This window comes from Ischnura elegans, chromosome 8 (assembly GCF_921293095.1).
Source record: "Ischnura elegans chromosome 8, ioIscEleg1.1, whole genome shotgun sequence".
NCBI lineage: Eukaryota > Metazoa > Arthropoda > Insecta > Odonata > Coenagrionidae > Ischnura > Ischnura elegans.
Window position 1 is genome coordinate 57196287 of NC_060253.1, and position 14164 is coordinate 57210450.

Consider the following 14164-nt stretch of genomic DNA (forward strand, 5'->3'; position numbering starts at 1 on the left):
AAATGAAATTTGTGGAAGATCGTCAGTTTACACAATATTGCAGTTTTTTGTTGCTACTCTTGTTTCAAATTATTTCCTCGGCAATTTTGAATTCGGAAATTGATCGTGACTCAAGTGAAAGTATGATGATATGCATGTTAAGTTTTTATAGTTCAATGCTGTAGCTCATACCATTTTGCTGTAATTCAGGGGACAGTTTTACTACAACGTGCCTCCTCCAAGAGAATACCCTCCACCACATCCCAATCATCATCATCACCATCACCATAGCAATGGAGGTGGTCCTGGAGTGCCTGACAGCCGTGAAATTAGTGGTCTTGATCTTACTAATCGTGAGCAGAGGGGAAGTGCCTTTGAACTTTACAAGAAGCCTAATGATCCCAGACTTCTTTTTGTGGAACATGGAGCAATGAGGTGATAAATCAGTTAAAAAATAGGAGTTCATGGAGCATTCCTTGCTGACTAGCTATATTATTGTGAAATTTACCAAAAATTGTGTAATTATAAAGGGTGAAATCACGGAGTGACTGCAGGTGACAGTTGAATTGATTCTTGAAGGGAAATCATTCATCCTATGAACTAATGTCAATTATTGTTTAACTGTGACACTCTCAAGGGGAAGGCAAGTATGTGGAAGTGGGGTGGAGCAGAATATGAGGCCTAAATTATTCTTGAAGCTTGAACTCATTCTAATTCAGATTATTGAGAGGATGCTTAGGTATGTCGGTTAGTTACCACCCCTTTTGGATAGATACATGCCTTTTTCGACTCATTTTAAATGTCATCTTCTATTTCATGCTTTTTTGCATCCCTCGGCCAATTGAATATCAGTATTCATTCAGAACATTAATCCATTAAGTAAAACTGTGTATTATACTGCAGCAGGCCCACATTTAATATCATTTCCTATACACTGAAAACTGTGTCTGGCACAATGATGCTTTACAAAGCATCCAATCCCATTGGAAAAATAGTAAAAAATAATAATAAAAAACCGAACTTTGCCCAATATCTCACAATATTTTTTTATTGTCCCTTTTTCTCATGCTGAATTTGAATGATATTATTACATAGTAGTGGTGACATTAACTGGAGAAAGGTTGTAATAGTTGTATGATGTTATCACAAAATTATGTTAAATGTGGAGGCACTCTTAATATCTTTGGCACACGATAAAGTAATTTATTATGCAAATCCAGCATGAGGCAAATTAAATGGATGATATTTTATTGAATTATACTTTTGCCACTTATGGGAACCTTCACTTGGTGGTGATGTAAAATTGCAGCTACAATACCAGGTTATTCTTCATGGACTGCTTAACTAAGCTGATATAAAATTAGCCATTTACTTACTTCTTCTTTGATAAATAAATGTCTCATGCTTTACTTATTCTTCTATCAAGAACTCTGCTCCATGCTCTGAAGAAAAGCTTATTACTGGCTGCATTTTGCGCCCACCACTCTTTTTATTTTATGGCCAGATTGTTCAATTTTTTTTAAAGCCTGAATCACTCAATCATTTTTTCCATCCCTTCCGAGGGACAGCTACAGTGATTGATCCAATGATGGCAGAAAAAATTACCCTTTCATGTGATTATTTTCTGCAATAGCTCAAAGAATGGAATTGCCATTCCTTTCTCCATCACTCAGCGTGTGCCTTTTTCCGTTGCTATCACTGTCCTTCAGCCAATCATAAGACATGGCTGCTAATGGTGATGGTAACGCCACGCTTGGCTTTTAACTGAATGGCAGATGTAAATATGGAAAGTATTGGAATAATCAATGGAAAATGGGACGGTGGGAATGACCGTGCGATTCAGAAAATGATAGGTTGAGCAATCACTCTTTTGATCCCAGAAAACCTATCACTGGGGCCACAACTCTGAGGGACAGGAAAAATGACCATGTGACCCAGGCTTTAGTCAAAGTAATCAAATATACCAAAATAGCTTTCCTTGCCTATTAGGCTGTCTCTGCACAGAAAGAATCCTGTTTTTGAGTGTGGCCTGTATAGGTGTTCTTGAATTTGCACATGATTTTAATAAACGAGTATTTAGCTGTAGTCAACTAAACCTTAATAATCCAAATGTACAATTCAACCTTGGTTCACCTAGGTCTAAACATCCTGTCATCATTAACCTCTGCATGCTCTATGAATTTATTTACCCAATAATAACTATATTTTCGATTATTAATCTGATTAACTTGTAATTTAACTTTTGGAAACTTGAAGAGTGCCCTAATTCTTTTTATAAATATTTAGCTGCAATGGTGTCACTTAATGTGCAAGTGATTAGGAATTTTCATTTAACTCTAAAATAATGAGAGTTATCTCCTATAGTCTCAATTAGTAGCATGTTCATTGATCATTAGGAATAAACTAAGCAATGAATTTCATGGGTTGAAAATCTATGTAACCCGCTGAATTTTGTGTGCATATCATCCCCTGTAGGACATAAATGCTGATTGTAATTGGTGACATTTTGTACAGCTTTTGTTCTTTGCTTCTTCTTGAATTGGTTTTGCTTTTGTTACTTACGTTAATTGTATCTTTTGCCAGATCTTCCCCTTATGGGGGCTGCATTTTCGTCAAGTCATATCCATGATGCAGGATACTTTTGGAATTTTTCGATACTTTTTTATTGCAATTTTCGGAAAGACCCAATGTCCACATTTTTCCTATCGAAGTCTATCCTTGATTCTTTGTATCTGATCAGGATTCTTGTTCCTTATCAAAAATAAATATGAAATCTGAAATAGGACTTTATGCAATAATGTTTCTGTAGAAACAATGAAGAAATTGTATGGAACTCAATACCAGAGTGTACATTTTTCGTCAACTTCCAGATCAGGTGTTCAAAAATGTGTGTGAAAACTACACTGGCCAACACGAGGTCAATGCTATACCCTTGTGCCATGACTTCTCATGTCATGGGAGATTGAAAATTTGAAAATACTGATTTAGAAGTCTTTCGCAGGAAATTCATATTACCTGATATTTTCTGTTCTATGCGTTATCGGTTATTCCTTAAGGCACTTTCTTGTGTTGCAAAATCATTAAAAGTTACCCTGAGGTATAGAGAATAATACAAACATAAGTTTTTGAAACAGTCACCTGAAAATCACAGTTGGCTGAAAGGACAAGGACACAGACATGAAAGTGACTTTTAAAAAATGTGGTTGGTAAGGCTGTGCGTCAAAGTTACGAAAGTAGAGATGATGAATGAACTGTCTTGTTCATATTTTTGACACCAAATAAAGAAACAAATCAAATGAGAGAGACTCTAATAAGATGTATGATAATGACCTAGATTACTATTCAAATAAAATGGTTCTTGTAGAACTTTCTGAGTAGAGCTTCATAATTAGTCACTGAATGCTGCAACTAGAAAAACGAGTGACCATGTTTGGTTTCAAATGACTCTCAATCAAGAACAACCACCTTCCGTCATGATGCATTGACAACCAACATAGCCACTTCAGTCGTGAGCGAGTGACGGACTTCAGTCAAGAATGATTTACAATCAATATACCCACATTGGTTGTGAGTGATTGACGAGCAGCTTTGGTTGCAATTGATTGACGAACGACATCGGTTGTGAACAGCCATAAGGTTCTCTCGTTCATCAGAGTGATCTGGTTCATCAATCATTCACACAAAAGATCTCAATCGTGAGGTCACTGCCGACCAGCCCATCAATACAGTGGGCTACCTTATACAACAATGTATTTAGTCAATGAAAAAAGGACTTTTTACTCGTGTATTGAGGTTTTAATGCCAATATTTGTTTTAATTGATCTCCACAATTGACTTTGCTGAAAAAAAATGTAACAGAAGGTATAACTTTATTAGGAAAGAAATCATCATATCTGCTGTATTAGCATATTTTTACATAGGGTTGCATAGGATTTGCAGGAAAATGTGTAGCATTGTATCCACACAGAAAAAATTGACGAAATGAGGTACCCTAGTGGTTGTACTTGATGTGTGAAGTAGTTTTTCAGTATGATGAGTTCCATTATTACCTAATTAGGGGGAAATATGTTTTTATGTTTTATTTGATGGAAGGAGGATAAGTCAACTTCTACATTAACTTATTTCAAGTTAGGATGGGCTGATTTTTTAATGTGAAACTATAAAACAAGGGGTGCCATTTTTTTATTCTCTCCAAAACGTGCATATTTGATCAAAGATTGATGAAGAAAGGAAATACATAAATTTCTAATAAATTCACCTATCAAGGCGACATCAATCAGATTTTTTGTGCAGTGCTCATAACCTTTTCTGTGGTAGAAACTATGATGAAAATGATTACTTTTAGTTTGTTACTTATTAGATTTACATAAAAGAATTATTGTTATTTTCTATAAATTCAAACCGATTTGATTTTTACACATGGATTGTGCCAATTTTATTTAAATATTAATTTGTAATTGCACGTGTGTTTTATACATTTTATATTTTTTTTACATTGGTAGTCATACCTGTATTTTTTATTGTTTTTCATTTTAGGGACGTGCTGTTGTAGCTCACTTAGTGTATGTGCAATTGCTTCACAGAAACACTCCCCCTTTCTCTGAGTTGGTAGATTTTCCCCTCTTTCTGAACAATTATGTAAAATCATGTGCAATTTTTAGCAAAGTTTACTATTGTTTTTTTTTAGAGAAAAAATTATTCCGAAAGCTTTGTAAATAACGAACTTTTAATACTGATTTGACAAGAGTAGATTGTTTTACTGGATGCTCACTCTAGCATATTTGAATGCCTGTATGATTTTTCTGTAACTTCCATTTGACTCTGTTGAGAGAGTTTGCTTCTTTTTTTATTTAATCATTCTACTTAGCCTTCTTGCCCTATTTTCCACTTACCTGTCTACCTCCTTCCTTCCATTCCCTCCAGAGGACAGAATTCTGATTGGGAAACTGAAAGCGAATCCCGAGGATTGGAAGAGGAAGGTCTAAGGAAGTCTGGCAGTGGGGCCAATAGCATTGGAAACAGGGACTTATCCCCTTCTCACAGCTTTCGTGGTGGTGGTGTGAATGGTTTGAATAGTCACAGTACAACTGGAGGGAATGGTAGTGGGGATGTTCTGGCTTCGGCGGAGGGTGTATTTGGGTGTGAAGGGGGTCGTCTGGACTGTGGCAATAACCTGGGCGTGTCACTGGTGATTCCTCCTGGGGCTCTCCCGGAAGGATCCTCTCAGAGGATATACCTGAGAGTGTCACGGGGTGACGGTGGTGGTGCTAATTTGAATGGGCTAGTAAAGGAAGGGGATGAGGGTGACACAAACGTTCTACCTCCACTTGACACTGATAAAGGTAAGATCACGTCCAAAGGAAGTTACTGAAGGGATTCTAAATTTTGTAGCTGAATGCATGCGGGTCATTCATGTCTTTTAAATCAATGGATTCAGATCTTGCTTGGTGGAAGTGCTCGTTATTCATGTTGAATGGAAGGAATTTTTTTCCAAGAAAAAGACCTTATTCTTACTGACACAATGTGTTTTATTGCTATGTGGCATAATTATGTGCACTGCGCTGGTGCATCCCAGACAGCCCACTGGTAACTGTGCACCTATACTGTACGTATACCAAGTGTATACTGTTTCCTTGAGAATCTGTATGCATGTTTTGGATGCTAAGTATGCGTAAACAGTATACAGAAGCTTTCACATAAACAGCATATAAGAGGTATATATCAGCCTTTAGTGTACAAAGCACATTCTGTATACAGAAAAAGAAACATGATTTATTAATTATGTATATTTAAGGGAAATACTGGTACGTGAATGATGAGGAAGGGCATGAATAGAAAGATTTCTGTTTTTTCTAACTTAATGTTACACTGGGTTTCTAGGGACACCAATGAGGAACCTGAGAAACTGGGGAGAGGGAAGTTGCCTAGTTTTTAGATACCCAGTGTGGTATGTAGTCCTAATCTCTACCAAAATCTTCCTACTAACCTCCTTCCCCATTTATTTCCTTTTGTTTATATTCCCTGAAATGCTCCAGAGCAATGCGCTTGATGCACAACACCACATAATGCACAATGCCACAGAAAGGTGCAACACATTTTACATGTTAAAATAAAACAATGTTGTTCTAACAACAAAGTTCTTTTCATTCAACATTTATATGCTTGCTTGCTAATATTTTGGATTCTTAATTTTTTTTTCATATATGCAGTGAACCCTATCCTAAACCTTTCTATCATCACCACCTAGTAGCAAAATTTTGCTTTTAGCATGGGTGTCAACTAATGGGTGTTTGAAATTTTATTTTCTCACTAACAACTAAATGATTCATGTAAAAAATTATAACAATTTTTAAATCAGTGTGTCACTGCTGCATGTATGTACTTAAGTTTTTTTCTGTTAATGAGTTAAGATTAGACAAAACACGTGTATTAAACGTTATATCCTAGGATCATAAAGGTAGACCTTGCCTAACCTAGTCATAGATTGCTCATAATTTGTAATGAATTACATTATTGAATATCTTTGTACATTTCAAAATTATGAATTTTTAGCTTAACCCTCCAGCTGTGAGAAATGTACAAATCGATGTCTAAGTTCTAACAACACGTATCTCAAATTCGGCCGGTTTGAGACAGGTATCTTAAACAAAATGTAATAGAACTAAAAAAAAAAAATACAAGCAAAAAACAACTCTTCGTTTGCAAATGAATACTTCTTTTTCAGGTTTATGAACTTTTGGTTTTTAATTTCAGTGTACAAGTAAAAAAATAACCGTTTTTTTGCTCTCCTGAAAAGTTACTATTTTAGACATACATGTTGTTAGAACTTAGCCATCAATATGTACTTGAAAAAGTGTACTTTTGATTGCCGGAAACATGTTCAAGAATGTTTAACCATCACTTCTACCATCCTCTTCTGGGCCCTTCCTATTTTTGTGGCCCTTTGTCTTTCTTTTATGAATGAGATTATTTGCAGCCCTCATTTCTTACTCAAAATAGTCCCTCACTGGCTTGTTAAAGGTCACATTCCATTCCCTTGAGGTACCAGTCTGTCCTTCCATTAATCTCTCATTGCACTCTGGTGGCTGGATGAGAGAAGTTAGATGCATAAAAGAGTTTTAACCCTTGTGGGTAAATATCAACTAATTTCCTTCATGTTAACAGAAAATCACGGACAAACTTCTCATAATATTTGTTTCCTAGATTTTGGCTGATGAGATAATCTCATCAAATTATCCAAAACTTCACAAATGTGGTCCTTCATGGTTGGGGTCCTCCATGAAGGTCCTCGGAAAAAGAGGCAGAAGAGGATTACTTGGGTCTTTAACCTGAGCTGCTCCTCCGAGTAGAAAAAAAGGTTCTGGCCATCTTGGCAAATTTTCACACAGAATAGTGGAAGACTTTGAATTGCGCTACAGCTGAAGGGTTAGGTAAACTAAAAAAATAAATAAATCAGCAGTATCCTTGCAGCTTTGCCATTTTCTAATGCTTGTGGTTGTGATATTAATGTGAAAAAATTGGGTGCATACTGTCCATATGTTAATCAAGAAAACTAATGTTTATCTCATGTTGAGGTAATATGTAAATAATTTTTGTAGCATGAATACAAATTTACCTTTTGGCAAACAAGGAAAGAGTTTTAAATGATTGCGTTTTGTGAATGAATTAGTTTTAAAACTGTTGGGAAGGTAGTGTATCCAGTAATATTTATTCATTCAAGGTATTACCCAATAGGCAATTTCCAGTTGCACAAATTGCATTATCTATTCTGTAAAAGTGGATGGGAATTTAAAATTGGGTCGCATAGTCTCAGGATATATTTCTGATAGAACTGTAGGTAACTTAATTTTTAGGGAAAAGTTAGGGCTTGTTAATTTGCTTATATATATCTCAATTTTTACGAAGTTATCCTCTTAAAAATTTACTGTAATGATAATAATGCTGTTTTAGAACGTCCACAGGCTGAGGGGAAGCCTCCGTGCATAATTGCTAGTGATTTTTTGCCAAATAAATATGTACAACACTTATAATTTTACAAGTCATTCATCTTTAGCTCTTATAATTGTTTCATAGTTATTCAACATTCTATACAATGCTAATTAGACAATATTTTTTTTATCGTAGTATGAATATATTAGTTTTACTGATCCCTTATCAGGTGAATAACTGTTTCTTTTTGTACTTTAATTTAAATTTCGGATCTTGTAAAATGTCTCTTTTCCAAATCATAATGGTGAAACTCAGTTGAAATTGATTGACATAGTTGTTTTCATTTCTCTCCTAATTAGCAAAATGCCAAAAAAGTTTTCATTTTTGGCAGGAACTTAGTTACAAACCTCACATTAGTGGTGGATGCATTACATAGGGGTAAATAACATCTGGATACTGAAGGCACAAGGATATATTGAAGGCGCAAAGACAAGATTTTTCTTGTCCCACGACATACTTGCACCTCAGCTGGTGTAATATTTAAAAATGTATACTATGTATTAAACTATAAACTTAAATTTATGAGGATTGTATTTTTTACATCTATGCATTATTAATGCAGTGAAAATTTTTCACCTTTTGACTGCCCTCAAATGGATAAATTGAGGAATTTTGGCTTTACATCAGACCTTGAGCTTAAATTCAATCCTTGCTAATTTTCTACCTTGGGTATGCATATTTCCTTTTTATGTGCAAATGGCTAGTGTCCTAACACCCCCTGCCACATGCCTTTTAGGTGGATTTCGGGGTGGTATGTATGTGTAGATGAGGCTTAATCACCTGAATTGTCTATGAATTAATGAAAATAATTGTCTCATTTCTTTAATGGAATTTTCTTATGGCTTATTTACATGAAACCTTTTCCTATCTTGCTGATTTACCATCCTAGCTATGGTAGTAATAGGATAACATCCTAGTCTGCTAACTCTAGGGTTATAGGTTTGAATCCTGTTTGGATAGTTTTTCACCACTCCTGTTTTGTGAAGCACAAAGTTCAAAAGAGATAGTTTTCAGTGGGCATGTAGAATAAATTAATAGATGTATACGTTTCTAGAATGATGAAAATCCATAGTGGAGCCATCTCATATTGCAGATGTTGAACTAAGTCCTGATCCAAAAACCACATCAAGTACAACGTAGGTATTTATTTCTTTTCTCTTGATGTGATGATATAAATTTTTCTTCTAATCTGATGGTTTGTATGGAAAGGGATTTATTTCTGAGAAACATATGAATAAGATGTCTATATTATAAACCTAAGGCCCAGCAGCATAATTTTGTAATTTCCTGGAAATATATAACATGAGAGAGTCAAACTAAATTACCTACTTTATATTGACAGGAGAGGAGGCAACACCACTTAGGCGAGGACAAATATTAATAGAAGTAATGATTGAATGTAGACCAATTAATTTTTTATTAAAAATAACCCATGTTTGGAAAATGATAATGATCCAATACTAAATGTAGTAGTGCCCTCTGTTTAAAACATACGATACATCATATTGATTATCAACATTTTGATCCACTAAATATTCTCAAGTACAGTTTAATTTAGGTAACTGGTTTGTTGCTGTATATGCATACCTTTAATTATTCAATGACTTAAAAATATTCAGCATAAAGTTTCTCGTAACATGCTAACATATTTTTTTACATTGTGGCCTAAATCATGCTCCCACTATATTTTATCCAAATTTCATGAGGGAGGTACTGTTGATGAGGTATGTAGATTGATATTTTGCTTTCAATGGTTTTAGTGATTTTGATACAGACTTGGGTTGGGAGTATTGATTCAATAATATTTTCAAAGAACTAAATACAGAGTTATCATACTACATAGAATCAACAGTGCAATAGGGTAGTTTCCTTCATCAAAGAAAACGAAAGGCATTGATTGCGATTCGTTACCCACCATTAGTGTATTCATAATACAATAATTATTTGGTTTTTGAAGTACCGGTTTAGACGAATGGCAAGGGTCAAATTTTATCCTCATTTGAAAAAGGCCAGATTGGCGCCCATGCGATTCCACTTCGCATGACGTCACAGGGACCTAGTTTCTACACGAGAGGATAGGAGTTATACATCGTCTGAGGTTACCAATGCATGCATGAGGCACAGAGCTCAGGGAAACATGTCTTAATAATCACCTATTAAAACTGGCTAAGTTCGGAAAGTTTTATTCGTTTGATAAGGTATTAATAAACCTTTTTTAAGCCAAGCGCTACCATCCAGCAAGGTACTCAGCTATCCGCTAACATCCTGCGACGTATCAGCGCTAAGCCTCGCCTCAAGGTCACCTCACCGGGCGGGAGGGGGAACCAGAAATACGACGTACGGAGATATTTCCCGGCATTCATACTTAAGCGTCGCCTTTTCGCGCGCTTGAAAATTTTCACTTTTCATTTAATCGCGAAAAATAGATGTTGTCACTTAAAAATCTAAAAGCGTGAAAAACGTACTCCAGGAGTAATAATCTTTCGATTAAAGCAATAAAAAAATAATAGGAAACCACCCTATTCAATAATGGCTCTTTACTCCTATTGGTGGTCTTTTAGGTATAGACGTTCTATATGTTTTAAATTTGATCTTGAATTTATCACTCTAGTTCCAATCATTTTAGTTAATGATGAGTATCAGGGTGGTAGGAATATCAGGCCCAGTCAATCCACTTTTCTAGCTGGTGTAAGAATTGTAGATTGATCCAAAGTTGTCATAGAATAATGCTCATAATTCCTCTGCCGCTCGCTGATGGGAAACTGTCAAATCAGCAGTATACGTGGGCAACGTAACTTGACCCAGTTATCCATGAGATGCATTCTGGAATGTATAACTGAACATTTACTTATTAATGTTTAAATGTAGCTGTATGAATAAACTCAGGTGATTGAGGATAGCTACTATTATGCTTTAAATGGATGTTTCATAGCATAGAAGATTTATCTCTAAAGCCATTTTTTTGCTGACTTAGGTTATCATACATGGGAAGGGATATACATATTTGTTTACAGAATGAGTTCAGCCTCCCTCTTCCCAGGTTAGCTCATATTTTTTCCCAGTGGATGATTGTCTTTGACAATCAAAAAATAAGTGTTGGAGGTAACATTTCCTACTTTAATTGGCATTCAGGTGTTTCTTTTTAGGCTGGTCATCCACTGGAAGCAACAATGTGCAGCTATGCACTAAGGCACCGCAAGTATTAATAGGCAGTTATGCATGGTAGATCCTGTTGAAAGATAAAAAAAAGTAATCTTGTCCACTGCAAGCAGTTTGGAGTGAGAGGCTTCAAACATATATTTGAATAGGTACAGCGAAGGTCCCATCAAGATGGTATTTGCCGCCTGCAGCCCTTTAAAATGTTTTTTGTGGCTTTTGCACTATCTTCAGCCTTCACTGTGTGTCTGAATTTTGTGTTCTGCTGTATTGCACCCAGACTTACTCAAGCAAAGTTAGACTAGTTCTTTAGAAAAAAAATGTTTCAGGCTTGTAATTCACTGTCATCATCATATTTTTCATCTAGTTGATCTCCACAAAAAACCCTCTTTCCCAAAATTAGCCTTATCCAATAATCTCATTTATAGATATTATTCTTCTGAAAGCTTCAATATTTAGGTGATTTTCTGAAAAAATATGCTTCTTATTCATTTCTAAAATGCCCTCTGACTATGTTGAACCAACAGTTCATCTTAGACTGTGCAATGCGGTAGTTTCTTGCTGTGAAATATCTCTGCAATTTGGAGCCGCTTATCTCATAAATGTGTGTTGACACTCATGCTGTGTTAGCTTCTACCTACACATCAGTAACCTCCAGTAGACGACCAGCCTTAGGAAATATACACATAACCAATTAGCTTCTCTTCTTAATGCATCTAATCAAGATCATCCAGCACAAGAAACTCTGATGACATCTGGCCTATGGATTTGTGTGCTTGGATATCTAATTCAATGTCAGTATTATCAGTCTGTGTCAGACCATCTGCATCAGCCTAATTTAGAAATTTGGGATTTGTCTAAGTTTAAATCTATTAATAAATGTGGTTGCAGTCTCTGGCTGGACATCACCAAGGTGCAATAGTGTAGAAATGTATAACACGATTTTGATGCATTTCCTGATGCTGTGCCACCCATCAGCTCCTCTCATGTGTATCCCTATGAATTAATGTTATCCTAATTTTTCTATTCATATTGCATTGCAGTTCTTATTTCAACCGTTGAAACATTTCATGACTTCTATATCATGTTGAATAATGTATTCCTTTGGTCTTTTCAAGGTGAGACGATATTGAGTCCTTTGGTTTTCTGTGGGCCTCAAGGTCTTCGTTTCCAGAAGCCTGTGGAATTGATTTTACCACACTCTCCTGCCAATGCAGTCGGGATGGTTCCGGCTGCCTCATCACCTCCTTCATCTCCTTCCCTCCTCCATCTCTCCCTAAGGGCTAGCCAAACAAAATCAGGCAAGCCAATGGCCTGGAAAAATGTTGATTTGGGCGAAAGACTCTTGATGGCTGAAGAGAATGGGGTTATATCCCGTGGGAGTGGGCAGGTTTCAGTTCTCGTGGATCACTTTTGATGAAGTTGATCAACTGGAAGACGTTGGAAGAGTGATTCAAGTTTTATTCCCTGCATTGGAATGCCTTAGCATATTTTATATGTGACAAAGTACATTTTTTATAAGGAAGTGAGCTTGCTAAATTTTGACGAGGTCCTGAAGTTTCTATATTCATCATCCCTGGGTGTTGTGGAGGCATTGGTTGAACAGTGTGACAGAATGCCCTTATATAAAATTGCTTTATATGACAGCTGAGGCTATTAGGGTGGTTTTTAGTGATTAATAGATGATGATTCTGATCGAAATTCCTTGTGATTTTTTCAAATGCATTGCAAAATAAATTAATGCTCTATGAATTGTTTTTAACGGCCTCAAGTTCTTGAATTTCAATCGTGAAAGGTAACTTGTGAGTCCACAAATTTGAATTGCATTTCTCTTGTAATCTGCTTCTTAAAGGTTTAAAGTGACTCCCATGAGTTGATAATATATCAACATAGTGGACATCAGTCTGAATCATGTTGATGGGCAACAATAACTGGTTTTATAATTACGTGTCACTCCCTAGAGATTATCCTTTTGAGCAGAGCTGCAAATGTGTTTTTTTTAGATGGCATGTATTTGTAGAAATGTTGCCGACAAGAATTAATCTTGGCCAAAGAGACAATTATATCTTGTATCAGTGCGTATTTTGATATATGTATACCTATATTCCTTTGATCTTAAATAGGAGTGCTTAACAGCAAAATGACTATGGTTTTATGAAGTGTTGTGCTTGTTAAACAATTCTCTACAGATCAAAACATTTGACACAGAGTTTAATGGGATATTGTGTGGCAATTTGTCCTTTCAGTGATGAAAGTCAGCCTTATTGTTGAGTCTCTTTGCTGTTGGTTTGTTTTCAATGAAGGTTAATAGTGCAATGGACACATTTTTTGGTGTGATCAAAAATCTTCAGGGATCCAATTTCTCATTTGCTTTGGACCTTGTGTGAAAACGTAAACAAAACTCTGTATTTATTTTTGCCAGTTAATGTGCTGTATAGCTTTGGGAGGCTTAAAATTTCCAATATGTTAAACAAGGCACATAACCTGTAATGATAGGTGGTCTCATTCTTAATATTTTCTAGAAAACCTTTTCCAGTTGTGGGATACAAAATGCAGTAGATTTCTGAGAGATACAGCAGAAATAATTTGTATACCTTGAGTGTTCAGTAATATTAACTTAACGATACACTGCTCTGATCTCATGGTTTTGAGTGTATATAGTAAATCCTTAAATATTATATTTACTGAGGCATGATTTCGAAAAGAATATGAGGTGACAGTCTGTTGAATGTTGAGTATCTAAATGAATAATGTCTCTATCAACAATGTACAATATTTTATAAATATTTGTTGACATTTAGCTATGTATTTTTGTACAATAAAGAACATTATATGGTGCCTTAAACAGAATTGTTCCCTGTGAATTCCATGATACATTTCTCTGAATCATTGCTTTTTCGCGGATTCAGCTAGATTCCATCTTGTCTTCTTCATTAATCATAGCATGATGAAGTTAATTCGTGCATTAGCCTATGGGTACGAGCTTAATAGTTAATTCAGGGATAGTAGTTAGTTAAATGACCTTAAGCTAGGAATCGCT

The 14164-nt window shown here is 35.6% G+C and overlaps 1 protein-coding gene across 11 annotated transcripts in view; it reads left to right on the forward strand.

Moving 5' to 3' along the window:
* The window catches only part of LOC124163414 (tight junction protein ZO-1), a 267749-nt gene extending 253780 nt beyond the window's left edge, over window positions 1–13969 (forward strand). For 10 of the 11 annotated variants that reach the window (XM_046540312.1, XM_046540315.1, XM_046540309.1 and 7 more), the window contains 3 exons: window positions 190–414; window positions 4903–5321; window positions 12243–13969. In XM_046540312.1, the coding sequence (XP_046396268.1) occupies window positions 190–414; window positions 4903–5321; window positions 12243–12541 (943 nt within the window). In that variant the 3' untranslated portion in view covers window positions 12542–13969. The remainder of the gene's footprint in view (window positions 1–189; window positions 415–4902; window positions 5322–12242) is intronic. The other variant, XM_046540314.1, reaches the window with a different exon arrangement.
* The last annotated feature ends 195 nt before the right edge of the window (window positions 13970–14164 follow it).